The sequence below is a fragment of the Tasmannia lanceolata genome, unplaced genomic scaffold (assembly GCF_043159265.1).
Source record: "Tasmannia lanceolata isolate RefF3 unplaced genomic scaffold, GAP_Taslan_0.1 ptg000037l, whole genome shotgun sequence".
Classification (NCBI taxonomy): Eukaryota; Viridiplantae; Streptophyta; class Magnoliopsida; order Canellales; family Winteraceae; genus Tasmannia; species Tasmannia lanceolata.
The window spans coordinates 44,518,601-44,536,863 of record NW_027518714.1 but is presented as its reverse complement, the minus strand read 5'-3'; the positions used below and the strand labels follow the sequence as shown (position 1 = coordinate 44,536,863).

Sequence of the window (18,263 nt, the reverse complement as noted above, 5' to 3'; positions counted from 1 at the left end):
AAATAATTTCGGTTATCAAATTTTGATAACCGAAACTGAATAACCGAATAGTGGGTGAAAAAGAGGAAAACAAGCAATATTTCGGTTTGGATCGGGGGGCTAGGATCATCCTAGCAAAATGATTTTTTTGAGCACAACCTAATTAAGTTGTGATCAATCAAATTGACGGTTTTAATCATCCTACGGAGTGCCCATATAGCACTTTTTTTTTTTAAAATAATGGTTTTATCCATAATTTCGGTTATTCGGTTAACCGAATGTTTTTTTGAGATTGCTGAACCCGAACCCGAACCCGAATAACCGCATTTCCAAAAAAAAAAAAAAACCGAAACCGAACCGAAAAGGGAAAAAACCGAACCGAACCGAATCGAATTGGTTCGGTTCGGTTATTCGGTTATAACCGAATAATGAACACCCTTAGATCCAATGGGGAGCCCTTGCAGATGGGTTTTTGAGAGGGCACCCTTCAGTTGACCATTCCTGTAAGTAAGTGTTTGATTATATCTATATGTTCAAAACAAGGGAGTGTGGATATCATTTTGGGTCAGGGAAACTTTAAAGTATCTAGCTAGTAAATTAAGATACATTTTGATTAATTTTGAACCTGGATAGAAATGTAGCTATTTAATTAGAGAACAATGACTTGCTTTAAGGGTTACAATTTTCGACATACAAAGTCTACTACCATTGGATGCTTTCAAAAGAAGAGACGTAAAGGGGGGGAAAGCTCCCAAATTGCCACAAGTAGGCCCTACTATTGGTTGATCCATACCGTTCATTTGTTGGGGTGAAGTTTAGATCTCCCATGATCTCAGGTGGGTCCCATCAACTATGATTTTTGTGAGTGGACCCAGCTCAATGGCCCCAATTGAAAAGTGTTTTTCTTGTGTATAAATGGGAGAGAATGTATCCATACCTAACATTTTTAGTCATGCGGTAGAGAAGTGCGCTACGAACTAACTTTGAAACCAAACAAGGAGAACACATGCCCTTTAAGCAGGGAAATAAAAATAAAAATAAGAAGGAAAATATAATGCTAAAAATAAACTGTGGCTGTTAGGCTCTTTGGTAACAGTCACTTTTGGGGCCCATGTGTTCTACGAGGATCTGATAGGATCCGTTCATCAAATCAGCCCCATCTTGATCGGATGAGCTAAACCTTTGGATTTCTCAATGGTGAGGTGGACGATTAGGTTCCACCAATGGTAGGGACCCCCAGCGTTTTAGTAATAATTCAGTTGATGCTCAAAAGATTTGGAAATTGTTTATTGTTCCACATGTGTTTTTCTACTTAATAACTTTGGATTTCTCACAAGTTTTACGGACGATATTTGAGAAATCAATGATTTGTTAGTGAAATTGTATTTAATTTAGAAAAATCATATTTAATTTAATAAGTGTGAAAAGATTCAAATTATTTAAGAGGTTTTTTTAATGGGGTATTAAAGATTGGAGATTTTTTTCAAGAATTTTTCAATTATTCGAAGAATTTTGTAACTATGTTATTTTATTAGGGAAGTGATATTTCCACCCCTCTTCTCAGATTGGAAATTTTTTTCAAGAATTTTTCAATTATTCAGAGAATTTTGTAACTATGTTTCCCCAGTTTTATTAGGGAAGTGATATTTCCACGCCTCTTCTCTCTGTGTGGTTGTCATTTCCTAAAAATGATCTCCTTTCATCTTTTGGCCATGTTTGGCAGCAATGAAAGTTTTTTCCATGGAATATTAGTTTATCAAGTGGTGGGAGAGTGGGAGAGGGCAGTGAAATTAGAGGGCCCGACTGAGGAGTGTTTTCCATCTTTTTCATCCACTTGGCACCATCTCCCCCTTCCTCTCCACCTTTCTCTACCCTCTCTCAACACTTGGTAATCTAATATTTGTTAAGGGACGCGCCCTCCTTTTAACAGAAATTGTGGGTAAACGCTTTTTCACGTCAAATCATGTTAAAGGGAGGTGCATTATCCTACCGGGGCGAAAAAATCATCGCCCTTGTTAAAGTATAAAAAATTAAATAATGCCATCTCCAACAGCTTAAGCTTTTGGAGTAGTTGGTTGTTTCACACGGTTTCTGAGTTAGAGGTTTTGGGTTCAAAATTCACAATTCCTTGATATTAAAAGTCCATGTGTAAGGCTAACACAGAAAAAGAGGGGTCACATGTGACAGGGAGTGTTGAAGTATAAATGATTAAATAACACAACTCCAACAGCTTAAGAGCTTAAGCTTTTGGAGTAATCGGTTGTTTGACAATATCCTATCAAAAAACTTTTGCCAAACATGGACTTATTGTTTTTCATTTTCTTGAAGATTGAAGCCTTTTTTTCTGAAGGTAAAAACAAAAGATGAAAAGGGGTGTGAATGTGGTGGGAAAGACTTAAAAAGTGTTGACTTGCCTTTTCCTCTCCTCGCTTGGCGGTTTGGCCAACCTTTTCATACATTCTCCATTCTTCACTCATTCGTTATTTATACACATTAGACCGTTGGAAACTTGGAATGCCTTTGTGGCTTTCCACCTAAATATACCATCTTCAAAAACCATTCAAAACTCTCTCTCTCTCTCTCTCTCTCTCTCTCTCTCTCTCTCTCGTGCAAGCTTTAATATAAGAGATTTCCCCACACACACACATACTCTCTCTCTCTCTCTCTTTCTCTCTCTCAGTGCAAGCTTTAATATAAGAGATTTCCACATGTGGGTATGAAGAAGAACTCGTTCATGGAGCAAGGAGAAAGAGCAGGTACTATAGTATTAACACTTTTACATGTGATATTTCAGCCTTCTTTGAGGCTCGTTTTCTTCTTCATTTCTCTTTTTATCTGTTGGATTTCGAAAGATAACAGGGGAATTAGTTTCTTATTTATCAAAGATTGCTTTAATTGAGAAGCTCGAAATGAATTTTTGCTAGCAAAAATTTTTGTTTAGCCTTTTATGTATAGAATTAGAGTCAGTCAAGGTTTGGTTTTTCTAATTTCTAGTCTTGTTCAGTTGAACTATGTCTTTCTGTTTGATTTTTGCCCATTTAATTTGAATGGGTAGGGTTTTGTGATGTATATAATTTTGAATAAATTAGTCTACCTTGTTGGAGTAATCATTGATTGTTGGAGTTATGTTTATCTTGTGACATGTCTTGATTGACTGTATATGTGAGGCGCCTTTTATAATTTTCCTTGGTATCACTCCAATTTTGTGATTCTAGTTGCTGCAAGTTGTTGTGGACTCCTCTCATCTAAAGGAGAATTCTATGAATGGAACTCCCTAGAGACTGTCAGTTGTTGAAGTAAAAATGATTAAAAAACACAGATTCTAACATCTCAAGCTTTTGGAGTAATTGGTTGTTTCACATGGTCTCAGAGTTATTGCCTCATGGCAGGTCTTGGGTTCAAAACCCAACAACTCCTTGATATTAAAAATCAATGTGTACGACCAACCCAAAAGAGGGGCCACACTTGAGGGGGAGTTTTGTTGAAGTATAAATGATTTAATAACACTGACTCTAACAGCTTGAGCCTTTGCAATAAATTGGTTGTTTCACATGAGATGGAAGACAAACAGAAAGGAGGGAGGAGGGAACTGTGAAGAAAGAATGAGAAAAGGGGGAGAAAAAGGGAATGTAACAAAAGCTAAATAAGAGGAGGCGAAGAGGAAAAAAATTGAGCAGAAAAGAGTTAAATCTAGGAGAAGTCTTTCTATCCATTCGTAGGCTGCAATCCATGGACGAATCTGCTCCACATGTGATGAGGGGCCAATTGGATTGCAGATCAGTCAAATTTATGCTGCAACATATGTCTTCTTTGTTCTTTACCTGGGTTTAGTCTATTCAGTTTCTTTTTTGATCTACATATTCTTTGATTCCTCCTTTGTAAGCCTTCACCAAATTCACTTTGTGAGTTTCCTGACATACAAGAAACACATCAATATTGCGTGAAAACCCCTCATAGATTGTTCTTCAATTCACACAACATGCCACCACACACAAATCAACTCATATTTCTTTTAGATTTAGGATAGAATTTGTGGCCACAAGTGTTATGGATATTCAGATGATTAAATAGGGATCTTCAAATTCTGTTCTTCGATAAGGTAGTGGGGCAAGTGCAGAAGCACTAATACCACAAACTACTAGACATTGCATACCTAACCTGTTGCATATGAGTAAGGGAAGGTGCTACTTAACTAGAATCCACTAGCAACATACTCTTCACTTTACTCAGGTTTTGGTCCTCTAGATAATATTGTCAGTGTTCTTGGGTTACCATCATAAATCCTGGGTAGCAATTGCCTTTTATTGTTCTCAAGTAAATGAGATTGGTCCTAGGATATGCTCTTGGGATCTAAGGGCCGCAACTTCAGGTTGTAAACTTCACAGCTGTCATAATTTTCCTGTAGCTACATTTTCTAGATATTGTCAGTATTCTTGGGTTACCATCATAAATCTTGGGTAGCAATTGCGTTTTATTGTTCTCAAGTAAATGAGGTTGGTCGTAGGATATGCTCTTGGGATCTGAAGGGCCACAACTTCAGGTTGTAAACTTCACAGCTCTCATCATTTTCCTGTAGCTACATTCTCTAGAGATTGGATGGGGAAGAGATGTTGTTTTGAGAGAGTAAAAATAAGATTTGATGCACATAATTATATGTTAATTCAGTAAGAGACATCCCTGTCAAATATTACATTTTTATACTTTTTATACCCTTAGCTCGCTCAAATCTTTAAGGCTCTGTTCGGGACTTAAATGCAAATTCAACTTTTAACCCACCTTAAGTTGAGATGCCTGTCATAGTTGGAACTGTATCCTGAGTATCTATATTTTGGTCTTTCCATGTCAGGAGTTGAGTACATTCACCTGTGAGCCGAGGCAAAAAATCTGACCCAATAATGAGCTGTCTGAGTCGACCCATTTCCGCCCCTATGAAGCGATAAATAAAATTCATACCCCTCACCTTTTTAATCTATGTTTTTCAGTTCTCATTTGCAAAGATGAAGTATGAATTGTTTCGCTCTCTTAGTTTGTGAGTGCCTCTGAAGTGACCATGAACATCTTCCCCATCCAGCTATGTGTGTTTTTCAGAAATATAATAAAACTAATAGTTAAAAAATGCACGATAATTCTCATGTTTCCTAGACACGGTTAATCATAATGTGTAGTCCTATGCATTCAGTTGTGGTTGTATTAAAGGAGTGGTATACTCTATCATATATCTTGTTTACACTAATTTCTATTGTGCTTCAGGTCATATTCTTTGTTGTATCAATTGATCTGAGAGCTTGGGTTTCTTTTCTGAAGCATTGTCAACTAGCTGAAAAATGTGGAGAAGCTCTGACTTGCAATATTGTAGATTTAATAGTGACTAAGAGTTGGGAAATCATGACCAAATTGAGGAACCTCGACTACAGGTTTAGAAAAACTGGGTCCTTTGGAGCCATCTATTTACTTAATACGATAGACTTTTATGTTCTTCTATTTCCGAGATTTTCTTAACTGTTAATCTTTTCTACTGGTGATTGAATCATGCTGTTTTACTTATTGTGTTTTGCAGTGTGACCTTAATAAAGCCAAATGAGACTATGAGGCTTATTATAGCGACTATTGTGGGAGTTGTGTTTGGATTCTTAATAGGGATTTCCTTCCAGACAGTTTACTTGACTAATGTAAAATAGCTTTGCTTATCATCTTCATTTTACATAACACTTCTGATCCTTATTGATCTTCTTCTGTTTCTCTTATATAAGAAGATATGATATTTAATAGTTATGTCTTTATTTGGCAGCTGAACTTCCCAACCAGCCTTTTTCCTTCCATTAAGCTTACGAATATCGAAGACAATAACTCTTGTCTATCAACCCAAGAAATACTCAACCATGATTGGACTTCCAAAAGTGATCAGAATAGTACCATCTTGACTCAAGTTCGTAGTTCGAATGATTCACTAAAGGTAATTATCTATTTTTGATCTTAAAATGAGTGGCAAGAGTTGAGTTCCAATTTATCATCATCATCTTTTTTACAATAAAAAAAAACTATATCACAATATTAATTTCATTTCTTCAATTATTATTTGCACCTTGTATCTTTCATTGTCTTGAAAAAAAAGGTTTGAAGGTCTGTACAGATGCAAAGATATTCATGTAAAATTTTGAACATGCAGGATGCTTGCAGAGGCATAAAAACTATATATTTATGTTTGATGCATGTAAGTAGATATTTTAAATCCCTTACACATGCATGTAAGTAAAATGTTCTATTGATGGTTTCCCAAGGCCAGATTTCTTTCGTCTGATTGCTTCACTTTGATGTTGATGTTTAATTTATGATAAAAACAGTAGGAGATATTCTAATGGTAAATGAAGGACAATGAGAATAGTGGAGCACCGCAATACATCGTAATGATAACGGATTGCCTTCAGGTCACAGATGGTTCTGGAGTCAGCTTATTTTTCTTTCCTGCCATGGCATGATAAATTGAGACTGTTTAGAGAAGCAAAAGAGGGAAATATTTTCAATAAGTTATGAGAAAGTTATGACTGTCCAAAGCATTGGTGACTTCGTTAGGTGGTAGAGCTGACATCAATGGTCGTACAACCATGGAGTAGTCTTTAATCTACATTGCTTAGATGCAGATATCATTCCCGTTATTATGGGTTTTTTTTTTTTTTTTGGATTTTTTGGGGATTTGTTTGATATTTTTCTGATTTTCTAGAAGAAAATTCAGAAATCTTGTATTTTTTTGGGTTGATGGGAGTTTTCAGGTTGTTTTTTCCAATCAAAGCTCGTGTGAGGGAGTTCTATTGACTTTTGTGGTTGTATCCTGAAATCCCATTTTTTGGTTCATGTGTGCTTTCTCTCCTCTTGGGACCTATTTTGAAGAGGCATTACTTCATTTCTTCTTATTAGAGCTCTGAGGGAGTTCCATCAACTTTTGTAGCTGCATTAGTTGGGCATTCTCCACTTCTAGGACTGCTTGTTCTGGAATTTGTGTTTTTCACTCTACTGACATTTAGGGGTTGAAAAAGACACATGCAATGTGTACAAAATCAGGATGGATAATCTCTAAGCCATTTATAATTAAGTACGCTTATCTAACCTTACAAGAATATGGGTTGCACTGTTTCAATAGCTAAGTAGTTTTATTTTTCCTCTTGAACTATTAAATTCAGAACATACTAATGTCGCGTGTTTTTTCTTTACTAAATATGATAGCATCCTCTTCTTCTTTTGTTGCTTTTTCCCTTCTATCAATAGTGAGAGCTTTATTAGAGAAAGAAGATACATGTATATGTTACATTTACAATTCACTCTATACAATCTTAATTCCTAAACCCATGATAGTAAATAAAACCCATATACTCTAAAGCATATGCTTCCACAAATATGACCCATAATAGTGTACTCAACTCAACTCAACTCAACAAAGACTTTGTCCCAAACTAGTTGGAGTCAGCTAATGAATCCTTTAGAAAATTTTCATGAAGAAGGTGAAAGGGGATCTACCCGGCTCAGATTGACTAAGTCTATGACCCATAATAGTGTAGCATCCTTATTTTACGAAGTTGATTATTCAGAAAAATCGACATGAAATATGTTCCCATTTCTGCACTGGAACTAACTACTCGTGTTATCATTTTGATGCAGATATATATTCCCACAAATCCGCGGGGCGCAGAGAGATTACCTCCAGGCATCATTGTATCTGAATCAGACTTCTACCTCCGCAGATTGTGGGGTAATCCAAGTGAGGTGTGTGTGCGCGCGCATGTGTCTTCTACTGTATCTTTTATTTGAAGACAAATATAACTATGGATTTTCTTGTTCCATCCATCTTTAGTGCTTGTAAATTTTGATGACTGTGGACACCTTTGTGTTTTCAAGTAGGTATTTATGCGCGAATGTTTTCCTCAAGTTCCCATTTCTTCTGAGTTGTTAAATTGTGCAAGCATCTTGACAATTGGATTGTCTCCAATAACAAGTTTAGTTTCCATAGGAAAAAATTAACAAATTGAATTTAATCTCTGAAATTAAGAATGCTAGCAATCTTTGATGCTAACACAATTGCATAATATATGTGGGTTCATTTGTTCCAGTATTGGGGGACTACCCATGATGTGGCATGGTCCCATTTCATGTGCCAATAAAATGCTTACATATTACCTAACTTTGTTCCCTCGGGATGATAACGAACATTTCTTATCCAAAACAAATGCAAAAACAACTTGATAAAGTGAAAGTAAAATCTGATAACTAGCCCATTCCAGTTTATCCCTGGTTTATGCATTCTCATGGATGACAGACAAGTATGAGTACATGACAGAAACAAGGTTCACTATCTATATATAGGCAACCATACTATAAACAAGGATGAAAAACGAGTATGAACTGAAGAATAATATGCACAAAAGAGAGAATTTTTTTTTTTAAAAATGTGATGGAAATTGTAATGAACAACAAAAAAAGAATTGCATAGTATAACCACTGCCCAGAAGGCCAAGAATGGTGATGCCAGCTTTTAGATGGAGATTTTAAAAAATGGTATCATCCCTTAAATTCAAGAAACACTAACATGTTATCCAATTAGATATAATAAGTCAAATGCAAGATATTGTATTCGGATTTGTGGCAAACAGATTTGAAATATTAGAGTGATTTTCTATGGGAAGAGAATTCAAGCCTTAGTCGCAGGAAACTTCTATCCAATGTGTACTATCACTGTAGAGCCATGCTCCAACTTCCACTTCTGAAGATCCTCTTAATGGGTCCTGTATCTTCATGCTTTTAGCACCTCCATTCCCTGCTCTTGAACCTGAATTTGCTTTAATTCCACTCGTGCAAATTATGCTCAACTACAAATATCTCTTGATGCATTGAGCGTTATACAATTGGGAATTTTAGTAATAGAATGATGCATTTGTTGGAGAATTTCTGAGATGTTTTGTTCTCTTTAGAGTTCAGTTTCTAAGTACGGATTTGGGGAAACAAGGTGAGATCAAGTGGGAGCAGTTTGAGGTCAATACTCGGGTATGTGGTGGTTATCAGCGTGATGGGAGAGGAGTTCAAAGTATTATTAGGTTTAGGGTGGGGGTGATAGGATTAGGTTTTGGGAGGATTTATAGTGATCGGACAAGGTCATTTTTCATGACTTCTTCAGCCATTATAGGATGGTAGTAAGATGAGTGTTTTCTGTGGGGAACTGTTATGAGATAAGGAGAGTAATAGTAGTATGGACCTGCATTTTAGGTGTGGAATCTTGTAGTTGTTTGAGATCAGGTAATTGGAAAAGTTGCTATGTAAGTTAAAGTGTTTACTCCATATGTAGGGGTAGATAGTAGGGCCTGGGATCACATTGATGTGTTCACTGCGAAGTTATTTTGTATAGCTCCTGTGTTTGTTGTGGTTACATTGTGACTTATGCTAGGCATGGGGTGCTTCTATTACACCTATAATGGGAAATTCTTATTGGGTAATGGCAATAGATAAAATCCTCAACTCAATTTAGATCAAATACAGTTCTTCATTGTTTGAGGTGGACGTTTGGTTTTGCCAAGCAGTATCCTTCATTGACATAACTAATGACATTCATTGGTGTCTTTGTGGAAGGGTATAGCATTCAATTTCATGTATTATCAACTATAAAAATTGATATTTATAAAATCATAGTTTACCATGTATTATATTTTTCTAGAGAGAGAGAGAGAGAGAGAGATTCCCATAAATTCTAAACAGTCTTATGTCTATACTTGAATACATCCTTTGTAGGGTCTGAGTGTGAGTAACTGCTTCACTTCATTCTTATCTAATTGAAAATTCTGTTCTTTAGACCATTATCTCAATCCTATAAAACTGGTACAAAACTACAAGGGATAAAAATGTAGCTAGTTAGGAGTCCTTGCCAAGATTTTTACTGTATATGATGTACTAAGTTATATGTCCTGGGGAAAAACCTCAGCCTATGATCAGTATAAAATTCTGTTTGAATCTGGAGAGACTTGGTATTGATCATTATAAAATTTTGCTTTAAAATTTATTCAGATGTGCTCATATGAATCTTCAACATTCTCTAATAGTTTTATTGATCTTGATAAACCAAAGATTTTTAGTTTCGAATACTTTCTGTATGGCATCGCTGAGGTTTGGTACCAAGGATGCTTAATCTTAGATCATGGGTTCTCTTTCATTTAATTGTGTGGTATTTTGAGCATACAGGATCCTGCCATCCAGCAGAAATACCTTGTAACATTCACCGTCAGCTATAATCAAAAAATAAATATTGATGCTGCAGTTAAAAAGGTTAGCAATAAAATAATTTCAACACCATTTTATCACTGTTTTCTCTATTGCACTTGCTTTACACTGAGCAACTTCTACAGTTCTCAGAAAATTTTACTATCCTTCTGTTCCATTACGACGGCAAGACTAGTGAATGGGATGAGTTTGAGTGGTCAAAGAGAGCAATTCATGTGAGCGCTAGGAAACAAACTAAATGGTGAGTAAATAATGGATTTGTCTATCAAAAAATTGGTGATTTACTAACTAAATCTGATCATAATTCTTAAACATGCTTGACAATATTAATCAGAGCATCTAACTCTCTGAAACTTGATTCAAGGTGGTATGCTAAAAGGTTTCTGCACCCTGACATTGTGGCGCAATACGAGTACATATTTATCTGGGATGAAGATCTAGGGGTTGAGCATTTTGATGCGGAAGAGTAAGTATTGTGCTTCTTAAACATAACCTCTTTATTGAGAGAATAAGTAGAAAGATGATTTTTCTCTCCCATATTCCAGATACATTAAACTGGTGAAGAGGCATGGACTGGAAATCTCACAGCCTGGTGTGGTATCAAACAAAACGCTACCATGGAATATGACGCGAAGGAGAGATGGAAGTGAAGTCCACAAGTAAATTGCATCTAAATTTTACTATGCATAAGTATTTTCATCTTATACAGTAATATAGTCGAAAGCATGGACCCAAAGATGTAATTTTGCTTCTGATCACAAACAGAACATCTAATATATGGCTTGGTTTTTACCAGACAAACAGAGGAGAAACCTGGCTGGTGTCCTCACCCGCATTTGCCACCATGTGCAGCGTACGATTCTACTTGCACAATTTTTTTCGCTGAATTTATCTTTAGATAAAATCTCATTGCTTCTCCCATATACAGATTTGTTGAAATAATGGCACCTGTATTCTCTCGAGATGCATGGCGCTGTGTATGGCATATGATTCAGGTATGGGGGATATCAATTTATGCAATAAGATCAGTTTAAACTGTTTCCTTAAATGCCATAACTTGTGATTGCAGAATGATTTGGTCCATGGATGGGGTCTTGATTTTGCTATTCGAAGATGCATTGATGTAAGTAATATCTATTCATGCTATGCATTTCTATAAATGTGTCATAACTATTCACTTTATATTCGAAATGTTCCCTCCCATTAGATTCAATTTTGTAATCTTTTCTACAACATTGTTTCCTTGAAATCTCACACCCATTACAAATAAAATTTCACTCTTTACCTGCATCCCTTCTCGAGCACGTACACGTGAAGAAAATGCGTAGTTTAAAAACTCCTGGAATCAATCATCGACTCGCCTTAGTCGTCTCAGTTTTATGTTCTCCAATTTGTCGTCAAAGTCCGAGTTTTTACCGAGCAAATCAATCAAAAGTCCTTTGACTAGACCTAGTTAATATAAATTGACCACGTCAATCATTGACTTGCCTGAGTTGACTCCCTTTTACCTTGGCTGAGTTCTCATCCGAGTCTATATCCATTGCTTTTGATAGACAACCAACACACGTGTAGCGTAACATGTATTCATATTTACCTTACTGTGTTCGTAAATCATTGACTTGCCTGGGTTGACTCCCTTTTACCTTGGCTGAGTTCTCGTCCGAGTCTATATCCATTGCTTTTGATAGACAACGAACACACGTGTATGGTAACATGTATTCATATTTACCTTATTGTGTTTGATCTTGCTGCAATTTTTTTCGTAAGGCATCGGTTTTTTCGTTTCTTTAGTTATCGCCTGTGACCAAATTGAGCTTTTATTTCTTTGATTTGTTAAAACTAGCCGGCCCATGAGAAAATAGGAGTCGTTGATGCTCAATGGATCGTTCATCAAGCTCTTCCTTCACTTGGGAATCAGGTAGGATAAACTTGTCATCTGTCTATATTAGTAGAGCCATGTAATCAAGTGTAAACCTTATCTTCCAATCATTCAAAAAAAAAAAATGCTTATCTTCCTGGTTTTCTTATTTTTGCTTCACAGGGTCAGGTGCTGAATGGGACAACCCCAATGCAAGGGGTATGTAATTTCCAGAATTTACACAATGCATCCTATAATATCATTCTGTTGTTATTACTGTTAGTAATTCTAAGAGGGATATTTGCTTATAACTCTCCAAGTTTCTAAGTATTTCTCAATCAGTCATTGAAAACTATTAGTGGCAAGAAAAAAAGTTCATAAATATGTCCAAAAAGGTCCTGAATAGTAATGCAAATTTTCTTGATAAAAACTCTTTAATTAATTCTAAAATCATGTTTATTTTTTCTAGAAAAAGTTTGGTACGAATGTTCTTATTAATTAATACCTATTGAGGTATTCATAAGAATATAAAAACAAAGTTTTGGAATTTTTCCTAAGAATATAAAAGCAAAGTTTTGGGTAAACAAATCATGCTTTTAGAGTTATTTGAAGCGTATTATTATAAAAAAAAACATTGTGTCTAGTCCATGTTAACACATGTAGCGTTTAGAGATTTATTGGAAATATTAAAAAAGAAATTTTTTTGGCTAAATCATGATTCTTAACGACTAATTAATGGGTTGAGATTAAAACTTTAATGGTTTATGTGGTCAAAATGCCCATATTTTTATAGAAAATGTGTAAGAAATACCTTTAAAATCATGGAGATTGAGTGCTATCAGTCAGCACCTGACCTTAACCTTTTTCTTTACAAAATCTCATATTATTATTTTAGTAATGGAGTATTAACTGAGTAGAAATTTCTTTGCAGGTGAAGGGGAGGTGTACACATGAGTGGTCAATGTTCCGAAATAGATTAGCCAATGCAGAGAAGGCATATTTTGCTCAGACAGGAGTAATTCCACCTAATTCCACAACTCGGTTTGGAGATTATTATCACAATGTACAGTCTACTTAGCAATAATTGTTTACCAGCACATGTGTGATGCATGGGACTAACAATTATTATTTTTCCAATTGTGATTGTATTATTTAGGAAGTTAATAAAGTCAATAAAAAAAGTTCACGATTAGTATTCAAATAAATTGAATAACAGAGCTTTCATGACCACAAAATGGATAAATTTGTTTAAAAATCAAGAGGAGATTGGGCATATTTTTGTAAAGAAATGGAGAGAGATATTGCTTCAAGGTGCATTACTGCAACTCGCCATCCTTAAGACAATATTCGCTCCTACCAATTGAAGAATTAATGTGCAGAGAGTTTCCGCGAATTTGCCTCCAAGATACATTTAAGCCCAGTAGTATTTCTAATGATGAAATAATCGGATCTAGATAATTATGGTATGGGATTAGCCATCAATCGGATTGTTTTCGTTAGGACTATGCACAAACGGAAACAAAGAGGAACACCTTCAGTACTGGGTTCTGTTTTCGTAGAAAAACAGATTACCAAAGAAAAATAACAATAATGACAATGTAGAAAGGCTTTGAGAACACTGAGGGGCCGTTTGGATACACGGATTTTAGAATCTAGGTTTTTAGTTTGAAAACAATGTAAAAGAGGGTTCATGATCAAGCTGTTGTATGCTGTTTTGACAACATTTCTTAGATTTTAAGTGAGAAATTCAGGTTTTAAAAATCTCTCCTGCATCCTAAGATTCCTAAAACCTGAAAATATGGAGGATCTGCTACTCACTTGCTAACAGAAAGAAGGGCAAGAAGTAAAAAACGACGCCTGGTCTTCTTCTTCTCTTGTCTCTTAGCTACAATTTTGAAGAAATCCCGGATTCTAAAATCAGCATATCCAAACGGCCCCTAAATTTTGATAGCCACCGCTGTATTTTCGTATTCTATTCTAAATGAATGATGGGCTTCTAGCCTTTCTGTAGACCCACTTGCGGCTTTTCTAGCTAAATTTTACCATTTAATTGCACCTGATCAATGGGGGCTAAATTCTTTGACTGTTAGATTGCACATGATCACGACTCTATGGTCCATATGGACTTCAGATCATGACCTTTGGCTAGATTAAAGCCCCAGTGAACCTCGTAGTGACTGTTATACTATCGGATCACGATTGAGCACCAACCATGCTCCTGATTGTTACTGATAGTTGGTACACGTCTGGTCACAATGTTGTGGTCTAGATTGCAACCATCCGTGATTGATCTCAACTGATCACCATATGTATAATCACTTAAGTTATCAACCCTAATCATGATTAACAATCTAGATATACCCGAGAAAAAAAAATTCAAGGCACATGTTTGCACCCCTCGATGATGCATAGGTGTAAAGTGCAAAGTGTAAAATGCGCCAAAAAGAGCCATTTTACTTGATGAACAATCAAGAAAAAAAATGGCTATTTGGATGTGCATCCATTGCTAACCTAGTATTTTTCTTCTTGTTTCTATTGCCCCAAACACAAAATGGCCGTTTTGGGTACCTGGATTTTCTAAGCCAAAACTTGAATTTTATAAGCTAAAACCTGGATTTTAAACACAAGAAATTGCCAGAGAGATCATGAGATGATTTGTCACAACAAAAGTCTCCCTCATCATCCGCGCAGATTGCTGTTTATAAGACATTGATTTGAAGCCTTCATCTTCCCATTGTTAAAATTTTGAAGAGAAAATAATAGAATACTAAACAGAGTGAGGTGTATGCGTTTAAGAACAAATGAATGCAGCACATTGACTGGAAGTGAAAAATGCCCTTCCCAAAAAGTTTGTATACAAGAAAATTAGAACCTGTTAGGTTATTTTCTCTATTGTAAGGACTCTAGTGTCTCCTACATCCATACATCTGAAAGTTCTAGGAGAAGTAATTATTGCATCAGCACTTAGAAGTAGCCCTTAGTGATCTGTTCTTGCAGTTCCTGAAAATCCCATGCATCATCTGCTGAATATGGCCCTGAGCAAAAAAATTAAATTTGTTGTAACCATAGTGAATTACATAAGGTCCCCTCAAAGGACCCTTTAGCAGTGTAATAATGACAGATTCATATATCTTCACAAGTGGGTGAGTAGGAAAAACTACGATGAGTGTATAACATGTTGCCGAGATCAGCATGAAAAGAAGATGGTTTCTTGGTGGCAACAGGCATGAAAAGAAGAATGTGATTTCATTTCTCTAATAGAATACATTTTATGAAAGCTACTGTTTACTCGTGTTTCACATAATGCAAACAGAATGAAAACTAACAAAATATGGAGAAAATTCCATCATAAAGGCTTATGACAAGAAGAAATGAAAGGAAATTCTGATTGGAACATAATAAAAGGCGTCTATCCTCCGTTTTTCAGACCGGACCGGAATGTTTCGGCCATTTCGCTCGAAACAAAACGAAATTGACGACTTAGGATGCAACTGACGAAGTTCTCTAGAAATTTTTTATAGTTATCAGTTTCCCTGAAGGCAAGTATTGCTAGGTAATACATAGAATAGACATGTTCAAGCCCAAAAAGCGTGAAAGATAGTGATGCAACTAATGAAGTTCTCTAGACAATTTTTTATAGTTCTTAGTTTTGCTAGAGGCAAGCTTTGCTAAGTGATACATAGAATAGACATGTTCAAACCCAAAAAGCACTTCTTAAAGACTCAAACTAAAAATAGGAATGATTAGAATTCTCATCTGAGCTTAGCTGAAAAAAGGATGGTGAATTATGAACAAGCATTGTACTTCTACTGAGAATAAATAATGAATTTGGGAAAATAAGCTTGTAACTTCAGTTGTGACGTTGAAGCCTCACCTATTGAATCCCTTCGTAGAGCAGTCAAATGAGCACAACTGCAAACAGCAAACAACGGTCAGAACTAATTAAATGCATAAGACGACTTCAAAGGAAGTTGGATACCCAAGTAAATGAAAGTAACTTTAATAAATTGTATTATCTGTGCAGTTAAAGATTAAAATTCCAACTTCCTCAGATCTCGAGATTCTTTCTCAAAGATCAATCACAGAGTTGCAAAATTATTGTTGTACCCACCAAAACTAAAAGAGCTACTCTAGTTGAATATTTTAAAGGCATGTTGCTGATCTAATGGAAGACTAATATGGTTCAAACTTCAATGAAGCTCATTAAGTCTCATTGCTTGAATATTGCCTCTTGTTGGCTGGCCTAAGCTTTATTTTGATAGTTGTAGCAAAGTAGTCCATCTTGATAATTCTAAGACTAGAGCACACTATGAGGGTAAGATGATGGATTCTAAAGGAATGTTTATAGCATACAGGTCCATTCCTTGTGGCATTTTTCTAGTCATCGCGGGGAGAAAAAAGACGCATGTATCCTTGATGTCTTCATTGTTCCCGCATTCACCAAGAAGGAAATTCTTTGCTGGACAATAAAAATCCAAATTCCACAATCAACTTGAAATAGAGACAATACCAATTGCAAAGGTAGAAAAAACATATAAGAACTTTTATCTTTGTCAACATGCTTTGTGCGCCCATCCTAGTTTAACCGAAGTTGGGCTCACTTTTCATTTTAATGTGAAGTCACAGAAATTCCAAATTTTAATGAGTCTTTGATTATGCATAGGAAGGGGAAAGTTTTTTTTTTTTTTTTTTTGTAAACCATATTACTTTCCATTTCATTTTATTAAATGTAGAGTGATATTTGGTAGGAAGTATGATTGGATTGAACAACAAAATAATCATATCTTATACATGGGATGTCAGATCAGTATGGGACCAATGCCAGTTCGTAAATCTATGTGGTATTGACATAGAGTTGGGGTACTTGGAGGGATGATTGGTCATTGTACTTATACTTTATTACATTGTACTTCTTTATTGACTCTACTGTTCTAGATATGTGCAACCGACAACGCATGTCATTAGGTGTTCGATCTAATTAAGCCACATTATGGATGGCTTTCTGCTTATGTGATGGTTTCTAAGTATGTGTTTGTGCTTATTCTAACATTTCCCGAAGTTTCATCTTAAAATTTCATCATTTGCATCTGTTTCCATCTGAAACGGATATATTTCCATTTTCCGCGCCGACTGAAAATCTTGGCTTGAACATAGGCAAAAAATAAACTAGGAGATGGCAAAAGAAACTTCCACAAGAGAAGAAGAAAGAGAGACAGTGAAGAGAGAGTTAGAGAGAAGCGTGCGTGAGAGTTAGGGATCTCTCCACACGAAAATTATTTTATATTATGTGTGTTGTGTGCATTGACCAAAATACCCTTAAGTGCTTGTGTTAACATGTTTAACACCCCCCCCCCCCCCCCAAGCCGGAGTGTATATATCATACAGTCTGAGCTTGTTACAAGCATCTTTTAACTTAGCAGGTTCTAAGGATTTAGTAAATACATATGCAAGTTGATCAGCTGATCGAGTGAACATGGTACTTATTTCCCCTCTCTGAATCCTCTGGCGAATGAAATGGCAGTCAACTTCAATGTGCTTGGTCCTTTCATGAAAGACGAGATTAGTGGCAATATGAATTGCAGACTTATTATCACAATACAATCGAGCTGGGCCTGAAGATGAGAGACCAATCTCTGATAGAAAGGAACGTAACCAGATCAGTTCTCCACTAGTATAAGACATAGCCCTATACTCTGCTTCTGCACTTGATTTGGGCACAATGTCTTGCTTCTTACTCCTCCATGATACCATATTACCTCCAACAAATGTGCAATAACCAGTCGTGGATCTCCTGTCAGCTGGAGATCCTGCCCAATCGGAATCAGTGAATCCCTCTACCCTTTCATTACCATTCTTCTTGAAACACAATCCTCTTCTTGGGGTACCCTTCAAGTACCTGATGATCTGTATTACTGCTGCCCAATGGGAAGTCCGAGGAAAATTCATAAATTGACTGACTACCCCTACAACAAAAGAAATATCAGGATGAGTAGCTGTCAAATAAATCAATTTTCCAACTACCCTCCTGTATCGTCCTAGATCATCTAACAAGTCCCCTTCTAGTGGAATGAGTTTAACATTTAGATCCATAGGTGTGGATGCTGGTTTTACGCCCATAGAACTTGTCTCCTCTAAAATATCCAAGGTGTACTTTCTTTGTGATAAGGACAAT

General features: G+C 36.0%; 2 protein-coding genes across 3 annotated transcripts in view; one reads left to right on the top strand and one right to left on the bottom strand.

Moving 5' to 3' along the window:
• The first annotated feature begins 2,465 nt into the window (after positions 1–2,465).
• Positions 2,466–13,355, top strand: LOC143861099 (uncharacterized). 2 transcript variants are annotated; one of them, XM_077371995.1, is made up of 15 exons: positions 2,466–2,735; positions 5,284–5,393; positions 5,537–5,648; positions 5,768–5,932; positions 7,630–7,734; positions 10,195–10,278; positions 10,359–10,474; positions 10,598–10,699; positions 10,779–10,892; positions 11,030–11,086; positions 11,162–11,228; positions 11,303–11,356; positions 12,077–12,151; positions 12,275–12,310; positions 13,023–13,355. In XM_077371995.1, exons 2-15 carry the CDS (start codon positions 5,365–5,367, stop codon positions 13,167–13,169), a joined length of 1,263 nt encoding a protein of 420 aa, XP_077228110.1. In that variant the 5' UTR covers positions 2,466–2,735; positions 5,284–5,364; the 3' UTR covers positions 13,170–13,355. The 2 variants fall into 2 exon arrangements, with proteins under 2 accessions (XP_077228110.1, XP_077228109.1); XM_077371994.1 differs by having other exon boundaries at positions 5,230–5,393.
• Positions 13,356–14,800: 1,445 nt separating this feature from the next.
• Positions 14,801–18,263, bottom strand: part of LOC143860642 (Pseudouridine synthase family protein) — a 49,123-nt gene continuing 45,660 nt past the window's right edge. Inside the window, exons 8-9 of the mRNA XM_077371385.1 lie at positions 15,966–16,003; positions 14,801–15,126 (exon numbers count right to left, since the gene is read on the bottom strand). Of these exons, the coding sequence (XP_077227500.1) occupies positions 15,056–15,126; positions 15,966–16,003 (109 nt within the window). The 3' untranslated portion in view covers positions 14,801–15,055. The remainder of the gene's footprint in view (positions 15,127–15,965; positions 16,004–18,263) is intronic.

Bases quoted from the DNA above. Each gene is read 5' to 3' on its own strand.
- LOC143861099 (XM_077371995.1), top strand. From the start codon at position 5,365: ATGACCAAATTGAGGAACCTCGACTACAG. The intron at 5,933-7,629 runs GTAATTATCTAT...ATTTTGATGCAG, and splicing joins GTTCGAATGATTCACTAAAG to ATATATATTCCCACAAATCC. The intron at 11,087-11,161 runs GTACGATTCTAC...TCCCATATACAG, and splicing joins CATTTGCCACCATGTGCAGC to ATTTGTTGAAATAATGGCAC.